General features: G+C 37.2%; 2 protein-coding genes across 10 annotated transcripts in view; both read right to left on the minus strand.

Moving 5' to 3' along the window:
• Positions 1-1,472: 1,472 nt before the first annotated feature.
• On the minus strand, positions 1,473-11,467 carry NRAS (NRAS proto-oncogene, GTPase). 2 transcript variants are annotated; one of them, XM_086392003.1, is made up of 7 exons: positions 11,354-11,467; positions 10,725-10,852; positions 8,452-8,630; positions 6,336-6,495; positions 5,502-5,625; positions 5,142-5,183; positions 1,549-5,034 (listed from the first exon to the last, which is right to left on the minus strand). In XM_086392003.1, the coding sequence occupies exons 2-5, from the start codon at positions 10,833-10,835 to the stop codon at positions 5,506-5,508; spliced, it is 570 nt and encodes a 189-aa protein (XP_086248129.1). In that variant the 5' UTR covers positions 10,836-10,852; positions 11,354-11,467; the 3' UTR covers positions 1,549-5,034; positions 5,142-5,183; positions 5,502-5,505. The 2 variants fall into 2 exon arrangements, with proteins under 2 accessions (XP_086248130.1, XP_086248129.1); XM_086392004.1 differs by lacking the exon at positions 10,725-10,852 and having other exon boundaries at positions 1,473-5,034.
• Positions 11,468-11,602: 135 nt separating this feature from the next.
• CSDE1 (cold shock domain containing E1) overlaps positions 11,603-21,730 on the minus strand; it is a 35,550-nt gene continuing 25,422 nt past the window's right edge. For all 8 annotated transcript variants that reach the window (XM_086391997.1, XM_086391994.1, XM_086391995.1 and 5 more), the window contains 8 exons: positions 20,480-20,587; positions 19,738-19,913; positions 19,006-19,118; positions 17,889-18,008; positions 15,012-15,190; positions 14,021-14,184; positions 13,333-13,465; positions 11,603-12,904 (listed from right to left, as the gene is read on the minus strand). In XM_086391997.1, the coding sequence (XP_086248123.1) occupies positions 12,857-12,904; positions 13,333-13,465; positions 14,021-14,184; positions 15,012-15,190; positions 17,889-18,008; positions 19,006-19,118; positions 19,738-19,913; positions 20,480-20,587 (1,041 nt within the window). In that variant the 3' untranslated portion in view covers positions 11,603-12,856. The remainder of the gene's footprint in view (positions 12,905-13,332; positions 13,466-14,020; positions 14,185-15,011; positions 15,191-17,888; positions 18,009-19,005; positions 19,119-19,737; positions 19,914-20,479; positions 20,588-21,730) is intronic.

The following is a 21,730-nucleotide window of genomic DNA, read 5'->3' on the forward strand; positions in this document are numbered from 1 at the left end:
GTTTTCCTTTACTAAGGTATAGGACCACATTTCATTGCCCAGAGTACAATGGGAGCATTACAAAAGCATACCCTTCGATTTGGATACTAGACACTGATTCTCTCCATGCTCTCAAGTCAAGGGGCTGGACAGAATCTGAAATGTGTCCTAAGTAGTTTTGCAAAATGATCACTAGCATGACCTCCTGGCCCCTTTACATGTATTCATGGATATCAAATAACTCATGCAACTGTTGGCCTTTTAATGACCTTGAGAATTGCTAGTCCTAAGAATAGGAACCTTAAAAGCACAGAGATATATGGGCGGTCCCCTTATATTCCAAATAAACAAGTTTCCTTAGCTTTTTCATCGTGTGTCTTTTCTATAGCTTCATTTTGCTAAGCAAACAGCAGCTCTCATCAGTAAGACAATATTCTTTCCTCTTTCTCAGTTATCTGGGGGTCAAATATTAGAACAAAACACCTGATGTGAGGCAATAGATAACTGACTCAGGAGGAAATCTGTTTTAGATATACCAAGTCTATGATTCTGTTTGGCATATACATTTTACAATCTAAAGTATTTATACTCATCCCAGTAGCTAGAAACATTATTTTGTTGCTTAAATTTGGTTTCCTTAAGATTAATTCAGTCAAATACTAATGATCCACATCTCTGCCTTTAAAAAAAAAGTGAAAATAAATTTGTTGTCTTTGGTAGAATGAACCAAGGTCCTCATAATCACAGTATTCTGGTATTGACTGAAAAAGTCTAGGTTTGAAATCACTCTTTTATATCTCCTAAATTAGGACTGGGAAATCTGTGATATCCTTATTCAATTTCCCTATTTTGCAAAATGAGGAAACTACTGGCTAGAGGAGCAAAATTATAGTTGGAACCTATGTTCTCTGGCTCTCAAAACTACACCAAGATTCAAGCCTGAAACCTCAGAATCTGCAATTCTATTTCTTGGAATTTATCCTAAGGAAAAACTGGAAGATGTGCCCAATGGTATGTGTGCAGTGATGTTTATCTCAGCACTATTTAAAATAGCCTCCCCAACACACTGACCCCCAAAACCAGAAATGACTTAATCCATCAACAGACAACTAGGTAAATCAATTACAGTTCATTCATTTGGTGGAATCTTACACAACCATCAAAAATAGTGCACATCTTATGGGAAAGGAATCCAAAGGGAGGGGATTATATGTATACATATAGCTGATTCATTTTGCTACACAGCAGAAACTAACACAACATTGTAAAGCAACTATATTCCAATAAAAATTAATTAAAAAAAAAAAAAAAAAACTACCAAGATTGGTAGACTGTGCAATAGCACAAAGACAGACCAAAAGATCCAATGGTAGTTTCTAACATTTCATGTTAATGTGTGAGAATCTGACATATAGCTATGAATCATACTTGACATACTAAAGCAGGCTCTGACTTACTTTATACTGACAAAATGAGGAACTCAGACCTTCCAATATAGTCCAAACATCACATCCAGAAGTCTGAATTTAATATTAACTTTCAACAAAGGCACATCAGTGGCAAAAACAGTTATGACTAAGCAAAGAACTTCCAGTTTTTATTTTTTAAACATTTAACAAGAGAACATTCAACCAAATTTTAAAAAATTAGGATGGATTAATTTACAATAAAATAGTCAACTTAAAATACCAGCCCTTTCATTTAGGGCCAAGGAGGCCAATAGTTTCTGTTTGAACAGCAAAACTGCACAAAAGACATTTTTACCTTTATTTGATGGCACAGAAATATAAAAGTCATACAACTTTCACTGAGCTCCTCCCTTCCCCCCAGAGAATTCATACAACTGCTTCTTAGGTCAGTACTCAGGCCTTTAAAAATTATCAGTTATATTTTGAAACATATCTACAATTACTCTGAAAATGAGAACACTTTTAAAAACAATTCTTTTAAGAAACACCTTAAAATAATGTTGTGGCACATTAGGTTTCTTAAAGAAACAGCAAAAATGAAAAATAATGTTTAAGAATTATAGTCCCTTGTTTATAGAAACCACCCAAATAAAATAGTTTCTCTAATTAACTATCTTTGCTTCTTATAATTTATTAGCAAAGATGAATTACAAGAAGCAGAATGCACCCTCTTTTGGTTCTTGGTTGTAGCTGCCAGCTTAAGAGTTCATGACTGTAAATGTAAAGCAAAATCTAACTATGCTCACCAATTCTGGAATGGAAAAAAACCCAAAGTATCTCTTTAAAGTGTTTCTCTATCCTTGCTTTCAAGTCAAGACAAAAATTCACAGCAGTTTAAAGGATGCTGAAAAGACTAAACATGGAGCCCACTACAATACACACAGGATCATTCTACCTAGTACACTCCTGAAGTGAAAACTGTAATGAGTATGATATTACCAAGTAGCATTCTGTAGTAAGCTGTTGGAACAAGTACAGCACTCAGTGGATTCATTTACAGACAGGCATGGTAGCTTTCAGACAGAACACCTTATTTTCACAATCTTGAATGTGCAACCTTTAAAAAACAAACAAACATAAAGTAATATGTAATCTTTGACAGCTGGCCAGGCACTTAACTTGGGGAAAGAGACTTTCAGATTTTGAGGTAAACTATAATTGTTTTCAGCAATCACAAACATATTCTAAAAACTATAACACACTAACTGAAGTTATTCAGCGTTTAAAAGTTTGTCACTCTATCCTGCCAAAATTCACACCAAAGTGTAACTTTTTAAGAAGCTATGAAAAGAACATTTTCAAGTCTGAATTTTGGCCCCATTTAGATACTTCTGTGCTTAGAACATTCTTGAGAAAACTAAAAGATACACACATACAACGGTAAAGGGTGCAAGAGCCTAAAATGAGCTACTCCCCCCCACCTCCCCGCATCCCCGCATCTGACATTAGTAAGAGTCACACTGTCAGTCACACAGACAAGAGGAAGAGGAGGAGGAAGACAATACAACTGAGTTGACAAGCCTCAATCTATCCTCAAGGAAATGACAGCGCAATGCTCCAAGAGGAGCAGAAGCAAAGTGGCAGAGAGTTTCTGTCTATGGGTGTGGACTACGAAGGCTTCAGAATTAACACTAAGGAGCACAATTCTCTGGATTTTTCATTCTCTGGGTATACTATGACTTTTTCTTCTCTTCCGAATTCATTTCAAGGCAATGTGGAATTTGGTTAATAAATGACAACTCATATTAGAAGAGGACCTCAGTAAGTATTTACACATTAGAAGACGAGAACAGCAAGTGGCCATTTTGGAACGATTCTTTTATCAAAAATTATCCAAGTCTATTTTCATCAGAATTATCAGGATATTATCTGCAAATAGAAAAGTCAAGTCTCATAATTATTAATTATATTTTCTATCCCTTCTCAAAACAGCAATTTCAATCCAAAGGCTACTTCTTGTTCAGCACAAACTTATCAGCTTGTTACCTGGTATGCCCAGACTAATTACTCAATGTTGTTTTAAACCCTTAAAAGAACGTAAGAATAAAGAATATTTAAAAAATGTTGATCTGAGGCATCCTCACTCTCAAAAACTTGAGAAAAAAGATCAGCTTAATTTGATTTCCATGTGGCTAAAAATAGAGTCCAGATAAAGACTTCTAAGCTGACCCTTCTCAGGAAAACAAGTTTTTCCAGTCCTGGTTAAGAATTTGTATTAACTGACTTCTCCTTTCCTTGCAGGACTAACCACACACATCTGGCAAAACTATTAGCTGGAGTTAATGGTGAGCAAATGTGAAAGAATTTCTTTCTCTGTGATGCTTACTGGCTCACTGAAGTTTTGACACTGTGACCCTGGTCTATTAGCACCATGCTTTACTCAGCTGAAATAATTAATCAAGCCACTGCCATGAGGTGATGAACAGAGAAGGGGACCAAGGACAATTATATACATCAATAATTATTAATACCATGATATACAGTGAAAATGTGTCTATTAACATATTTGAGGCTTGAAAATCATTGATCACAGCTATTAAATAAAACTGCATCATACTTTTACAATTTTTGAACACCTGCAAATGTAGACTTCCTGATATGATCCAAATTAAAATATGAATGGAAGTTCATTGAACATTAGATTATCTGTAAGCTAAAAGGAATCAAATTATATGTTTTGCAGGTAGTAAACTACAAAACAAAAAGTGGAGGTTAGGTAAAAATTAAGTGAAATTATTCCTAATCATTTATAGTCTCATCTTTCTCTCGGAGAGCCCCAAAATAGGTCTCCAGAAAATCAACTTTATAGATGTAAGAAATGGCATCTGCTATCATATTGGTGTATCTTTCCCTCAAAGCTAGATGGGTCATAGACATATCTCAGACATTCATTCTTATGTATAACAGTTTCTGAGACATCTATTCCACTGAAGTATTTTAAAGGAAGTCTACGAGTCACTCCCAGGCAAAAGGCACTTCATCGTGAAAGTTACATTTAATTACAAGAAAGTTGAGAAGATGAGGGTAGACTCAAAAGGTCAGTATTCATTTTTGTATTTCTAAATACAGAGTAGATGCCAGTTTATAGAATATAGCTGATAACATTACAAACAAACCAGAGAGCAACATTAACTATATTCTCAGCAAAACAGTAATTTATGACATTTCTCCACAAACCAACATAGTTCCAAGTTCAACAATAAAAAGGAAAAAAAAAAAAAAATCACCAGCAGTTGCTACTTTAGAGCTCAAGACATTGTTTTCTACAGAATTTCATGTTTCTACAGTTTGGTTCTCTGTTTCAGAGTATTAATTGCTTTTCAGATGAAAAACCTGGGTGGCAGAGGTGCGTTTGTGTGTGCTGGGGGAGAACCCAGGGTGGAAAAATACTGGGAGTAATAAGAAGTTCAATTCTCTGGTCAGACAACCAAGTGAGGAGGTAGTTATTCTTGAGAACTTCTCAAATAGAGAATATTATATTGATCTACTGAGAGTTGGGGAAATAGCAGGAGCTTCTTTTTGAGACTGAAGATAGCAACAGGAATACTTCTCCTCCAGGGAAGTCAGGACCAGGGTGTCAGTGCAGCTGAAATAAAGATGGAATCTGTATAAATGGCACATAGAGAGTATTGGAAAAACAAGGTTACGAAATCAACATAAATGATAATCCATTCATTTCCAAACTTGTCCTACCTTGACAGTGGCTCTTTTCTGATGTGAGAACTTTAAAAGTATCTATGAGAAAAGAATATATACCATGTCATCATCAAATAGTGATCCTTTACGCTTCTGGTAATATATTTCATAAACAAAGTCTTCTAATTTCTAATATTACTGAAAAGGTAACACTGTCTGTAAAATAATTACGTTTTAAAAACAGTTTAGGCTGCAGTACTCTCAGAAAGGCTGCCAAAAGGAAAGCAGTTAATTTTAGATTTTTAAATGAGGTGAAACTCTCAGTTCAATAGCAACACAGAAAAGATAACAGCAATACTCCTCCAAATTGCCTCAACAGTACTTATACCAACATCAAGAGACTACATGCTCACTCACCTTGTTACATCACCATACACGGCAACCCCATACAGCCTTGAGTGCCATCATCACTGCTGTTGAGCTTTTTCATTCGGTACTGACGTATTTCTCTTACCAGTGTGTAAAAGGCATCTTCAACACCCTATAAAACAGAGAAAACGATAAAGACAGCTTACACAGCCCAAGCTGTAAGCTCTAATTTGTACTTCCTTATGTGGATTTAAAATGGCAATTATTCAATTACTAGTTGAAAAATAGGCTGAGCGTTCCTACTGTATCACATTAGCAGGCTGATATACAAACAGCACTTTTTGCAAAAATAACATTCAAGCAAAAGAAAATGGGTAACAGGAGACATATAGAACCTTCAAATCTAAAGATTTCATTCAGGAGGGCCTATACCTTAAACAGTAGCTGGTGTTGATGGAGAAAGGACTAACGTTTTAAGTATCTTTAATCAAGGGTCTTCATTTAGAAATACTTGTGCATGTTAAAGCAGGCGTAAAAAAGAAACCGTATCAGAATATTAATAAATTTATTTTGGGTTTAAACTGCAGATTAAAAAAAATAGAACTCTATTAAAAAATCCAAACCAGGGACTTTCCTGGTGGTCCAGTGGTTAAGACTCCATGCTCCCAATGCAGGTGGCTAGGGTTTGATCCCTCATCAGGGAACTAGATCCCACATGCAGCAACTAAGACCAGATACAGTCAAATTCATTAAAAAAACCCCACAAAACCAAAACCAACCCAAACAACAAAGAATGCAGATCACATCTCTAGTGAAGAGTCCATCAATCAAACTTTTTCTGCTTAAACAAACCCTTGCCAGATGCTGAAAGCTGTACTATACCTGTCTGGTCTTGGCTGAGGTTTCAATGAATGGAATCCCATAACTTTTGGCCAGTTCATGGGCTTGTTTTGTGTCAACTGTCCTTGTTGGCAAATCACACTTGTTTCCTACTAGCACCATAGGTACATCATCCGAGTCCTTTACACGCTTTATCTGTTCCCTAAAAGAAGGGAATGTATTATGGTAACATAAGAATAAACTTTTAGGAAGGAATAAACAGTCTAAAGTAAAAAAATAAAATGTAACAAACTTCAGCTAGCCCTACTGGCTTCTAGTATTGCGTTTCCCTGTTTTTGTTTTTAACTATTTGCATACTAAGAAGACTGGTTTAGACTTGATGCAATAGCCACAAGGAAGCCAAGTACCAGTTCACTTTCTATCTTGACACAGGCCCCTTTTAGGTTTCTTGATTCTCTGAAGAGCTGGGCTCTGGATTTAACTGGCAACTCAAAATCACACTCTAGATTAAGGTCTGAAGTATAAAAAGTAAAGCTTACTGCCTCCAAATAACTTTTTGAAGATTCCTAGAGTATGACAGTATTTAATGAAAGACAGTCTATCCACTTCTCTGGATGGGTGGTGTCCAAACATTTTCTTCAAACAAAATTACAGTTGGAAGTCCAAGATATAAATTAGAACACACTATAACTGCTCTTATTAACAGCAGATTAAAAGATCTGGAACTCCCAACTGATAGTACTCTCTTCAATGACAAGACATACGACACAGCAGTGTGGAAACTATTGCTCCAGATTCTCTGGACCAACCCTGTCCAACGGGTATTCTCATGATGACGGAAACATTCTCCAGCCGCCCCGTCCAACTACATCTACTAGTCACATGAATCTACTGAACAACACCTGAAAAGTCAGTTGCTAACGTGGGACCAAGGAACTAACTCTTGAATTGTTAATTCTACTGAATTTGAATAACCACAAATGGCTTGTCTACCATACTGCACAGCACTGCTCTAGACTCTCCCTTTGAATTACACACACAATCATGAACTTGAAATGCATTTCACTGGCTATCTACAGAACTGAGCTTTGTTTGGTGTGATGGCAGTACCCTATGTGAAGGGATAAGACAAGAGAGCTGAAGAGGAAAATGATTTGTAGAAATTTAGCAAATATTTATTAGGTGCTTGCCAAGTGCTGAGCATTTTATTCAGTGCTTTATTAATTCCAGAGAGAAAATGGAAAGTAGAACAGGTTTAGGGGAAGAAAACCAGTTTTGGACTAGTTTCTGAGAGTTGACATCTTCATATGGTTGGAGTGTACAACAGGACTCAAGGTTACAGGCAGAACACTTGCGTAGCATTTACTCTGTGGCAAACACTGCTCTGAGGGATTCCCATATTTATTAACTAATTTAATTTTCACAGCAACTCTGAGTAAGTACCACTGTCTTCATACTGTTAGATAAGGAGGCTCAGAGATTTAATAGTTTGCCCCAAGCTTCCATGGCTAAGAGATGATGGAGTCAAGCTGTAACCCAGGCAGAGTTTATATTCCTAACCACTATATTATTCTGCTTAAAACCACAGGTCTAAGAAAAAGAAGCCCTGAGTTTTTGGTTCTGGGTCTATTAATAACAATCATGACTATGAAAATCTAACAAACCTCCTTCTGAACTTTGCTTCTGTAAAATAAGAATGTCATACCAGAATTTATATGGTCCAATCGAGCTTTGAAAGTTAAAGTTCTGTGCAGAAAGGCCATCTTTACATTCCTTTGGCCTGCTTTCTTTATCTACCCTCTCCCCATTTTTTGCTTCCTATTATTGTCTCTGTTACTGAAGAGTGTTTTTCAGAGGTGTCTTCTGCTCTTGAGATTCCTTAGTGATCTCTCATAACAAAACCTCTAGTTCTAAATCACTACCATTAGCAAGCCTCATGTATGTATTACCACGCATTCTAGCCGAAGTAGATTATGTAAAATAAATCCCAGTATTAACTTTCAGTAATAACCCCAGATTTCCAATACCACAACCTAAAAGAAATTCTTTTCATAATTAAAAATCTGTATCTTCCCTAGTGTGGTATCCTCATCCCTATCCCAAAACTTCAGAACACACTTAAAGATCATCCTTTCAGAAAAAACAATGCTCCTAGTACCTGTAGAGGTTAATATCTGCAAATGATTTGCTATTATTGATGGCAAACACACAAAGGAAGCCTTCGCCTGTCCTCATGTATTGGTCTCTCATGGCACTGTACTCCTCTTGTCCAGCTGTATCCAGTATGTCCAACAGACAGGTTTCACCATCTATAACCACCTGTTTTCGGTAGGAATCCTGGGGTGTGGAGGGTAGGAGGGTAGGGAGAGAGGGAGATTCCATTTTTATTAAAAATCATAGGGAATGCAATGTTACTGCCAAGGTTAAACAAACTCTAATCAAGTCCAACTCTGTCTCTTTGCTTTGTCCCTCAAACTGCTAATATATACATAATCACACAGAAAGTACTTAATGTCACCCTAGGAAAAAGTCCCAAATGCTATATGCCTGTAGAAAAGAAACTGTGGTCACTGTTCCTGGATAAGATGAAGAAAACATGGTAATTCAAAGGATAGTTCTATTGCAGATAAGATAGAGATTAGGTTCACAGTGTATTTCACTGAAGTATGAGCTGCACTTCTCTCGTTTGAATTGTCTATTGTCAATTTACTATTCTACCACCAATTACAACTTGGCCTAGGATACAGTGTCTTTTGTGTTCAAGATTATATACACAAATATCATTTATTTCAGAAAAGGTTATAACACCAAACTATTTTTCTCATCATGACAGATGTCGTCATGAATATTTGGGAATATTCATCCACATGAATATTTTTCAAATATTCATGAATCAAATTCCTGAAAGTTCCAAACGAGGTTAAGTTACATTAATTCCTTGGGAAGAAAGAGATGCACAGATCATATTTAAAAAAATTTCAATTTGGCTCAAACGCAAAATTTTTATTTAAAAAAAAAAAATTTATGTTCTGGGAATTCAAAGAAAATAACCTCATCACACACTAAAGATGTGGATTCAGGAACAGTATGTAACACAGTTTGCCAGCCTATTCAACAGCTCCTCAGTAACTTACTGCATTTCAGGACTGTAATATACTTTCAAATTAACAGAGAATTCACATTGCCAAAACTTCCCTGAAGCATGAAATATGGTCAAGTGTATGAGTGCTCTGGTGAAATAAGCAAAATTAAAATTATAAAGATAGGTTTTAGTCAAAAATAAGCAAAATTAAAATTATAAAGATAGGTTTTAGTCAAACTAAAATAAGATAACAGAAGTCAGAGCAGTGGTTATTTCCTGGCAGGACAAGGGGGTTTACTGACTAGAAAGGGGCATGAGAGAACTCTCCTGAGCATTGGAAACAGTCTATATTGTTATCTATGTGATGCTTACATGGTGTACACAAATTTAAAGCCACTGAGCTGTACCTATAAGACTTACTTTATGTAAACTACATTTTAACAAATAAAACTCTGAAAAACATCAAAATATTACAACCATTAATACTAAAGCTGGTAAGCCTAAAATAAAATTTTGCTAAGGACTAATTTTTAAGAATGCCTATATTAGAGATAGCTTGCATTAAACACTTAGTGGTTAGGTAGTACAAAGACCAGGGTGTGGATTAAAATAATCTCTAGAGTTTTACATTTCTAAATTGAATAACATTACAAACTATTTATGTAAAGGGTTTTAGATACCACTTATTGAAATCAATCTGTAACATGAACTCCTACAAACACAACAGAATCCTTAAATAAGTAATAATCACACTGCATCAGCATCCACAAACATTTAACATACTTGATTTTTCACATTGCTTGTGTGTCAGGCAAGACAAATTTACGGTACTTTACTAGACGAAGAGAGTGATTGCTCACTATCACATAACTAATAAACTGAAAACAGGACAGTACTCCAAGGCACAGTGACTCAAAATCTCATGTTCTTTTTACCTCAACCCCCAGTTTCAGTTGCTTCCAACTATGTAAGAAACACCTAGACCGCTCAATCCTTTTTCTCCTTCCTGCTATTATTCAGATATTTATACTATGACCTGTGTTCTTTTTAACAGAGCTATCATGCGAAGAAACTAAACGAGTTCAACAATGAGTTTGCAACAGTTTACAAAACGGTTAAAAACTGTAAACTTCTTATAAAATCTTCAGCAGCTAATAAAAATGAACTCTTTCCCACAAACATGTAAAAAAAGCTTAATTTATTGTATTACTAAACACAGAGCCCCAAATTACTTTTTGTCTTCTGATCATTCCTTTAGCTAAAGAACAGCTGAAGGGTACGGGGGAGGGAATGGGTAAGACTAAATGGAAACAGAGAGGTACGGTCAGCGGACTACCACTGGGCCTCACCTCTATGGTGGGATCATATTCATCTACAAAGTGGTTCTGGATTAGCTGGATTGTCAGTGCACTTTTCCCAACACCACCTGCTCCAACCACCACCAGTTTGTACTCAGTCATTTCACACCAGCAAGAACCTGTGGGAAAGCAGCAATTAGGGTTAACTGGCGAATCACAGAACTTCAAAGCTTTCTGTAATCAACAGTAACTAAAACCAGAATTTGAAATGAATTGGTTCCGTACACGTTCATCTCCGCTTGGTTCTCAAAGTGATTCAGGAGTTTAAAAACACTTGCAGGTTACTGCGGATCTCAGAATTCTGGATTAACCTTCCAGCTACCCTCAACCTCGTTTTCAAGACTTTGGGCCCCGCCCTCAGCCTAAGGTAAAGGAAACCCCCCTTCCTACTCCTCCTGTAAATCTTTTCAGCTTTGGGGGACGGCGGCCAGGCTGTCTCCCTGTCTTAGTACCCCTCGACCCCGCCCGCCTTTCCCCAGAGAACTCCACCGTAGGGCTCAAATCGAAGGACACCTCCGCCCAGGGCCTTTGTTTCCAGTTCGTAGATTCCGCTCGATTTCTGGCAACAACGAATTATCACTATGCTCGAAAGCTGAACGCTACACACGCCAGAGCCTTACCTCTAGCTCCACTGCCTCCACTTCGGGTAGATTACGACCACAACCGGGAAAATTGTTGGGAGACCCCGGAACCGCCATGAACAGCCCCCACTAGGGAGCGGCACTTCCGGCCCCGCCCGATACGTAATCAGTCTGCGCCCAAGTCCCCGCCCCGGCCACGTGGGCCTCTGACCCAGGAGTCACGCGGCAGACCGCACCCAGACCCGCCCCTCCCATACAGGACGTTTTAATAATGAAAGCGCTAGGTGCTAGTGTCTCAAAAATCAGTAAAACTTTATTCGCTTCCATTCTTTCGCCATTAACAGAAAACTGGAGAAAGCAAAATGTTATGTGTTTACAAAGATAAATGGCCTCTTTACCCAGAGAAGATCAAAACCTCAAACGACAACGGGGAAGATAAAACACCCTCCCCCACATCCCCTGAGCTGACCCATGTCATCTTAGACAAAGCCTTCAGTCCACTGGCCAGGGACCTTGTATATGGCCAATTCAAGATGAGGGCCAAGTAATCAGACCAATCCGTTCCCGTGATAAAAAGTCGAACAGAAGCTACACCAAGGGTCAAGTGCCTGTTTTTACAGGACACAGGAACCAGGCGGCTACTTATAAAAAAAACAAGATTCATTTCAGGCACAACTTTTTTATTATTTTTCTTTTGTTTTGTTTTGAAATCAGTAAAAGAAACTGGGTCCTATAAGCTGCAGTGATCTAAGCAGCAGCAAGTTTGTGCATTCGTCTTTTTGTTTTTGTTTAAATACGTTTAAATTATCACACTGCTGGCACACCTCATTTGCATGAAATTCTGCACCATACATACTAATTGTAGTAAAGTTACCCACCCCCCACGCCAGGAAAAAAAAAAAAAAAACTACTCTGGAAGATAATTTTCACTGAAATCTAACCAAACTTCGTTAAGTGGACTGTGACAAGATTATAAATGATATGAAAAATAACATTTTAACATTTGGCCATCAACTTAAGGAAATGGTTTGCCTATACAAATTTTGGTAATTTTTAATATATTCTACCCTCATATGGTCCTCAGAATTAAAGCATAATAAACAGAAAAGGAAAAAGAATGCAACTGAGTGCTAAGGCAGAAATCTTGCCAGAAGTAATGAAGGTAGAGTATATACTAAATATCAAGTGCAGAATTTCATAGGGCCAACAAGTTAACAGTCTATATTTTTCTCTTACACAGGCGAAGTGGATTTTGCAATTACCAGTTGCGTTAAATGCACCAAATAAAGCTCCTAAAATTGATACTATAAGGCGCCACCTTAAGTTTTCCAGGCTGCAACTGTGCATAATTTTAAAATGGTTTTCTTAAATTTATTTATTTTTTTAAACATAACACGAGGAAGGTGTTAAAACTGGTGTAATAGCTCAATAGAATAAGTATTCCAGATTTTGGGAGGGATGAAGAGGGAGATATTCAGAACCCTTCACCAGAATCCCCCCAACTTGATCATAGTGGATTAATGATGTGCTTTGTGGATGTGGTTAGTCAATCACACCAGCTTGACGGATCTTTCTTTCTGCACCAAATCCCTGTGAAGAAATAAAATTGCAGTTAATGACCCAGGTGCGTGACAATCACGGCACATTCACAATCCCAAAATGTAACATGATACATATATCACATATATGTATGTGTGATATTAATATATAATACCAAAGTATTACTCTCTATCACCACCAATTCTTTTGCAGAGGAGGAAATCTATAGTAAGCTTTCCTGATCTATTACCTAAACTATGTTCAAAGTATCAGAACACCAACAAACGTTCCTCTTATTATAAGCAACCACTATGTCAGGGGCTGACCCAATATGTAAGGATCCTAACTGATTATGATAGTGATACTTGAAGCACTTTCGTAAATTAAGCTCTTTGAGCTACACTAAAATAGGACCTCAAGTAGTATGTTGGTTTATCAGTTGCCCCCATTTACCCCCTAAAACTTGTATGCCTTCATACCATTGAGTTATCTGGTCCCCTTGGCTGACGAAGAACCATTAGGCGAGGAGCACTGGCATCATCCAGGGTGATATTCTTCAAGCGATTGACCAGCCTATCAGGTCGTGGAGCTGCAACAGCCTTGGGGCCCTCGCTATAACAAAGTCAAGAGATGAGAATAAGCAACACTTGGTGGGAAGAAAGTAAGTACATGCAGAATGTGTCTTCTACCTAACTATCCAAATGACTCAGTGTTAATGAGGGGGGACTCTTGCCTCACCTAGCCAACTGGCTAGCAAGACAGGACAGACAAGTTGGTTTATCTTTTCATTCCCAACTCCAGGTTTATTACTGTGTAGGAGCTGAAAGAATCATTTGGGTGAGGTTCATCCCTAGACTGGTCCGCAATCAGAAAGACCAGTTCCGCAGACACATAAAACAAGGTACTGGGTATGAAAAAAAACCATAGAAAAGGAAAAATATGAAGAAATATTTCCAGAGACTCTTAGCTCCTCTCATGCTAATGGTGTTATGAAAACAAAACATAGTGCCAGAAATGGTAAACTATAAAATCTAGACAATGAAGAATTTACCACAAAGTGGCAGAAGCAAATTACAAAAAGCAGTGATGGAAAGTCAAGGAACATGATAAAGCAGAGATTGCAAAAGTTAAAAGACAAAGGTTACTAATGAACAACAACAAACTCACCAGACTCGCCAAACATTACAAGCACTGCACTTGCCAGTGCGCTGATTAAGAATCACTGAGAATTCCACCTCATCTCCTGCCTGTAGCTCAATGCCATCCTGAACTTCTTTCACATGGAAAAAGAGCTTCTTGCTATCTCCTACTTCATAGTTAATGAAGCCAAACTGAAAATTTAAAAAGATAGTAGTGTAAAAAAGACACACCATAGGAGGGAAAAGGAAACTCACTTTGAATGAAACACAATGCATGACCCTAATTAGAAGGGGATTTATAAAACATGTCAATGCTGATGCTCCAGTTCAGCTGCCTGGGTCTGCAAAACTTAGGGAAGAAATGTATCTTTGAAATCACTGCCATTCACTCTAGCACAGCCAGAGTAACAAAGGTTATCTTGTGCCTACATATAATGCATGAACCAAGCTTTTGAATTAAGCAAAATCAGAAAAGTTGTTACTTGAACATATGCTTGTTCTGCTCCCTTCCAAAATCAAGCTGGGTTATGGTATTACTAGAAACAGCCATACAAAATGTTATATTCACTGTACCGAAATTTAAAAAAAAAGTCTTCTCTAAGGACTCACAGATTCCCTTGAGATCTTAAGTACGAGGAAAAGTTTTCTTTGCCCAAAGTTTATTTTATGAAAACTTCTATATACATGGTTTCTTTCTTTGTGTGGTCTATAAAAGAAGCTCTATGCTCAAGAATGAAAAACTGTTAATATGTCTTTCTATTCTGGACGTCTCACTCTGAACTTATTTTCCCCGTTATGTTAGTTATTAGTACTACTTTTACTTTCCTTTTGCTACTATTGCCATTTTTTTCTTTCCATGTGGTTTTTCAGTTTTTAATATGATCTTCAAATCATTGAAAAGGAAGATAAAGTGAAAAAAAAAACTGAATGTCGATGGTTCCTGCTTGGCTGAAAAATTTAAGGCTTTGGTTACCAACTCATAAAAAGATCCAATTGGATCCGGAGGTATTACCACTTACCTGATCTTTCACACACTCCACTGTAGCCCTACGCAGGGGTGTGATGTTGTAGGCCATAGTCTGTGCATTTTGGCCCAGGACACACAACTGGAACTTGACACTCTCCCCTTTCTGTAGGCAATCCCCTTTGTTGGCCATCCCAACTATGCCAAATGGATAGACTTCACCTTTCATATCCCCTGTAGGGAGAAGCAAGTACAAAGTCTAAAAGCTAATATTTCACAACAGCCCTCTCTGTTGATGGTCCTAATAAATTTCTAAATAATTTGCTAAAAATATTATATTCACTAAGATTTTTAATACCTGAGAAATTCTACTTTAAAGCTTCAATAAAATCCTGAATGCTAAACACTACCATGAAAATAAAGGAAAACTTGTAGCTCATTGTCACTGTACTAGCTAATGAACAGCTTTAAACCAAGTGTATAGGGAAAATGAAAAACTCCAACAACACTATCACTTACCATCTCATTACCTAATTTTAAAGCACTATGGATTGCTCACATGATTCACTGGATTATCTTCTTTCCAAGTGCACAATATGAGCGAGTCAAAAACATTTCTGATCCATACCCAACTGGGCATTAAACAAGCCAAGCACAAGCAAAAGCACAACGTAGACAAATTTTTTGGCATTCCACCTCCTTTCTTTGTTCTGATTGTGGCGCTCTCAAACCTAAGGCACTTTTCTCCTAGATGGACCATCACACTTTTTCTTAATGTCAGATAGTAAATATTTTAATCTTACAGACTCCTATCTCTGTCACAAGTACTCAATTTTGCTGTTGGCAGTGAGAAAGCAAAGACAGTATGTAAATGAACAGCTGTGGTTGTGTTTCAAGAAAATTTTATTAATAAAAACAAGTCATCTTATTTGCTGAGCTTTGCCCTGGAATAAAAAGTTGGCTGAAAGTCAAGGCAGGCTACAGATAAAAACCAGGCCAAAGGGTTCATTCAGCTACCTATCAGTTCACCTGGATAGTGAATTCACCACTTAATCAACAAAAGTAGAAATGAGGGTAAAAATATCAGATGGAAGAAGTAGCTTCAAAATTGGGAATGCATTTAACCATTCTCTTGATGATTACAGAGGCAAGTGAAGATTTTCTTTTCAAACCGAGAGAAACTAAAAACTTTGAGGAAACACTGCCAAATAGAGCAAGTCATACAGAAGTATTAGAGACAACTAGACTAAGTGACGGAGAAGGCAATGGCACCCCACTCCAGTACTCTTGCCTGGAGAATCCCATGGACGGAGGAGCCTGGTAGGCTACAGTCCATGGGGTCGCAAAGAGTCAGACACGACTGAGCGACTTCACTTTAGCTTCTCACTTTCATGCATTGGAGAAGGAAATGGCAACCCACTCCAGTGTTCTTGCCTGGAGAATCCCAGGGACGGGGGAGCCTGGTGGGCCACCGTCTACGGGGTCGCACAGAGTTGGAAGCAACTTAGTAGCAGCAAAAGACTGTGATATTGGTAGTAACTACCATTTATTAAACACTATACTGATTCATATTTAATCTTTATAGAACCTTCTGAGGTTGAAGATATTATCTTCATTTTAAAAATGAAGAAACTGAGTAAGGAAAGATTTAATTTGTCAGGTTATACAGCTAGCAAGTGAAAGAGCCTGTGTGCAGATCTACGTCTGTCCAACACTGAAACCCCTGGTCTTATATTAAGGTTAGCTGTCTTCCTAAAAGAGCTGTTCTCACCACCAAGTGGGGAAAATGTGATCTGTATAGTCCCAGAAAACTCTAGGCTTGGAGATTTCAAGAAAGTTTCCTTTTCTACAAAACCTTGCTTTTAGACTATATCGAAGTGTTGAAGATTAAGTGGATTAGGGGTTGGGAATGCAAAAAAAGGTAAAAGGTAAAATGAAAGAGAGGAAAAAGGGTATTTTGATGTTATCTCATGAGTTAAAGTTAGCTGCCCACACCCACATGGCCCTTTTAGGGGTTTGATAAACATTATGGCATCATAGTTCAATAATGACTTGCTATAAAGTTAATTCATATTTGGAGATGTGCATATATGAGGATACTGGTTTCACAGAAAAAAGAAATTCCTAAGAACTCATGTGATAAAAGAACAGGTCCATCAAGGCTAATTTCCTTCTCTCATATGACCTGCTCTTTCCACTTTATGTTCTTCTATGACTCCCAGATGGCACAAGATTTATTCTCTTTTTAAATCAAGCTATCATCTTCTGTTGGCATTTCAAACCTTCTTATCAACCTCATCCTTACAGTAATTCTGCTATATTAATCATCCAGTATTCCCTACTGTATTTCCATTGCAAACCTGTTTGTCTTTCTGGTATTGTTTGGAGCAAGCCATTATAGCAGTTCTCAGGGAGTTGTCAAAGAATGGGGAAAAAAAGGCAGAAAAATGAAAAAAATAGGGAGCCTTGACCTAGAGACAAGTAGTAGGATCTTCATGGTATCCTGTAAGTAACAGACATAGTAAAATTTTACAGGAAGCAAAAATGTTTATAGAATTGAATACTTACTAGAACATTTTGTCAATACTGATGTAAATAACCAGTGAATAATAGAGGACAAAATTGTATTAAACCCAGCCAATTGTCAATGTCTGATTATCAACCATTAAATGCATATTTTTAGTGTGAGATTTTGTTCTTAGTCTATTATAACTCAGTTAGTAGCTCACATATCAGTCATTTATTCACATAAACCCAGGCTGATCTCATTTCCAAGAAATAAAAAAAAAAAACAGCCAAGCATGGGTAGGAAAATAAAATCACTTCTCCTTAATTCAGTTTTTAAGGACAAATGCAACACCACATTTTTAAATCTTCGACATGCTCATCTGAAGGTAAGGCAAATTTCAAAACATGATAAAGATGTTCTTACCTTCGTCCACAATCTCAATCATTCCTTGGTACTCATTCTGTGTTGGATCAACACTCCTCAAGGGGCGAATGACTTTACCAGAGTAGATGGTGGGATCAGCTTCCTCAGTAATGCCATTCACTACAAAACAAAAGCATGTATACCTTTCTCTCAACAATTATATTGAAATGCTATTCCACAGGATTAAAAATCAAAAAGCAAAAATCATCAGGACAAATGTTAATAGAGGGCTAGCTGGTTGTCTGCTAGTCTTAAAATACTTCTAAGCTCTTATTAAAGATGTTCAAAGAATTAGTAAGTATTCATATTTAAACACGTCTCACCCTCTCACCTTTTCCAGGTGACCAGATGTCACCTTTGTAGTGAGGTATTCCCTGGTCTCTAGAAGTAGTGGCAACCCCAATACTTATATACTTCTCCAACTTATTTTATCTTAATATCTTTCTGAACATACTACATATAGTATTTCACTCATCTTGCTTGCCAATTTGTCTTATTTCTTCATTGCTGTACCCCCAGTATCTAAAACACAGCATACATCTAGGTTATTTGTTCAACTGAATGAACATTCTTAACTCCTATTTCTCTAGAAAAACATTAAGGGAAAGTGTTATTTGGGGAATTGTATTACATAAAACCCAAAAAGGAAGCTGCAAGAAATCAAAGATTCTAAACAGCAACGATTTTCTGAAGTTCCCATTATTCTTCACATTTAAACTCATTCTTATTTAAATAAGTCTTCTAGAGGCATGCCTCCCTCTCTAATCCCATGGAGATTATCTTGGGGTTATTTTTGAAAAAGAGATATAGAATTGACAATAAACTCAAAGCAAATGATCTAAATAATCTAGAACAGTGGTTTTCAAACTTCAGTGTTCATCAGAATTACTTGCAGGATTTGTTAAAACAGGGTACCCATCTCCAAAGTTTCAGTAGGGTTGGGGTCAAAGAACATGTATTTTTAACAAGTGGCTAGGTGATGATGCTGTATCTAGGGATCACACCTAGAGAACACTGACCTAGAACAATAGGGCTTTTGCTCCCTCTCCCACCTTACCCTTCACCCTTTTACCTAAAGAATAGGCCTTTGACTTCATTAGAAGTCACAATTCATTACCTGAGTGTGTTTTGTTCACTTTTTCTGCACTGACTTTGTTGCCTTTTCCTTTGGACAAGCTGTACTCGACCATGTCCCCCAGTTCCAGGCTATCAACATCACCAGAGAACTCACTGCAGGGGAGGGGAAGGAAATGATATTTGAATAAATATTTACCACAAACATCAATGGGAGCAAGCAGCCTTTATTTCTTCTATTGTAATATTCATGATGTGCTTACAAATTGGATACGGTTTTAAGCACTGACTCATATGATCTTCAAGAATATCCTATGAAGAGGTACCATTATCCCCAGATTCAAGATAATGAAACTAAGATGCTAGGAGGTTATTTTCATTCAATAAAAAGATAATAAAAGTTACATAGCTATTAAGTGGCAGAGCCTGGATTCAAACTGAAACTGTATGGTTCTAAGAGCCCATGCTATGGGCTATGGCTAACCACTATGCTATAATACCAAATCAAATACACAATTCTCTGATAGCAACATATAAAACAGAATTCTTTTACTGAAGTAGACAGGGTCCTATACAATGTTCAAAGCAGATACAGGTCTTCTTATATCTTTTGACCACATGTTTTCTATATAGAGGTAGACAATTAACTTTATATACTGCCAAAATTTTACCAATATGAAATCTGAGATTAAAAACTACATAACCACCCAATATTAATATTTTTGACTCTAAAACAGAGAATGGAAGCTCCAAGTTCCTAAAAGGCAATCCTTACCTGTAATGGAAAAAGATTTCCTTATCATGATTGGCTGTTTCAATAAATCCAAAATTATCCTTCAAAGTTGCCACATAACCCAAGAGCCTCTTGGAGTTCGAATTACGACCTAAGAGTCGCACACAAGTTGCAATCTGCTGTCCAGGCCTCTGTTTGTCACTAATACTAAATTCAACCTGTGAAAAATAAGGATGGGTGGAAATGACAACACCCCCAGACCTTGCTTTCCACTTAAATAGTCTGTATAAATAATTTGATGGAACAGATTTCCACCAGAACTATTACTTCTATTTCTCATTCCATTTTTCACAAGGATCAAGTTGTTGCTGTCCAGTGTGTATTCCTTACAGATCTCACTTTCTTTAAAGGAAGTCAATTAGAAAACCAGACATTCCAACCAAGTACAATAAAAATTAACCACAATGTAAAAACCTTACTTTGATGTTTTAACTTTCTTACCAATATTATTTATTTTAAATAAGGTAATTCTTTTGACATATCTAATGCTTAAACAGTAACTCTTCAAAAAGCTTTTAACAAAAGCTTGCTAGACCCTATTCTAATTGAATAAACTGCTTTTAAATAGGAAGATGTTCATATATATATTAAACTTGTAAGCACAAAAGAATTGGAGCACAACTTGATAAAATTTAAAGAAACCATGTTTTCAGGATTTAAGATTAAGATGATAACCTTTAACTCTCCCTCCCTCTCCTTTCTCTAGTAAGAAGAATTATCTTGCCTTGTCTCCTATTTGAGGAGAAGTAGATCCTTCCACATCCTTGGCTTGAAAAGCAATAGTCAATTTCACCCCACAATCATCATAAGCAATAACGCCATCCTCAGCCTCCTAGAGAGATACAGACAGAAAACAATGAAAAGAATCAAGAACAACTGAAAAAACAGTATCAGCACAATTACAGTTATTATAGAATCCTGAGCCAGAGAACAGGCAGAAATTTCTTACTTAGGGTTCTCTAAAATATTTTTCATATGAATAAAAATATGGTCTTACCTTAACTCAAGGCCAACTCAATCTGCTATCATCTGGTCTTAAAGTCTTATCCTAGTTTTAACACTGAGAGGGAGAACTTGCTGGCAGGTCTATGCTAGTTTTCACAGCCAATCAGAAATCACCTCCCCAAAGAAAAAGTCCTATCTTCCTGTTAAACTAATTAGTGCTTTATAAAGAAACCTTGAGACTTTCTCATCTGTACCTCTATTCCGTGAGGAATATCCTTTCCTCATTTATCTCCACCTATTATATGTCAATGTCCTTAGTGAAACTGTCCCAGATGCTGTCAGCTTAAGAATTAATTTTTGACAAAGATCCCTTACCTTTTACAGCAGCATTTAAAATTGTTTGAATTAACCTGTTTCTATACAATTTTTAATCTGTTACCTAAGAGCAAAAATAATCTTATGGATAGCTTCGTATTTAGATTCAGTGGGTTTTTTAAAAAATGGGGAATTCCAATGTGTGAATTCAGTCTACCAAAATTTCAAAGTTTTAAATTTCTTGGATGACAAACACTATCATTTCAGATGAGTGGTTCTAAACTGGGAGTGATCAGGAGACATTTGGCAGATTCTGGAGACATGTCTGGCAGTCACAAAGCGGGAGAAAAGATACTGGCCTCTAGTGAGTAAATGAAGAAGGCAATGGCACCCCACTCCAGTACTCTTGCCTGGAAAATCCCATGGACAGAGGAGCCTGGTAGGCTGCAGTCCATGGGGTCGTGAAGAGTCAGATACGACGGAGTGATTTCACTTTTACTTTTCACTTTCATGCATTGGAGAAGGAAATGGCAACCCACTCCAGTGTTCTTGCCTGGAGAATCCCAGGGACAGCAGAGCCCGGTGGGCTGCCGTCTGTGGGGTCGCACAGAATCGGACATGACTGAAGCGACTTAGTAGTAGTAGTGAGTAAAAGCCAGAGAGGGATGCTGCTAAACATCCCCAAATGCAAAGAACAGCTACCCACCTCCTCCTT

This window comes from Bos grunniens, chromosome 3 (assembly GCF_055505025.1).
Source record: "Bos grunniens cultivar Pamir isolate PY7600 chromosome 3, Bosgru_T2T1.0, whole genome shotgun sequence".
Lineage (NCBI taxonomy): Eukaryota > Metazoa > Chordata > Mammalia > Artiodactyla > Bovidae > Bos > Bos grunniens.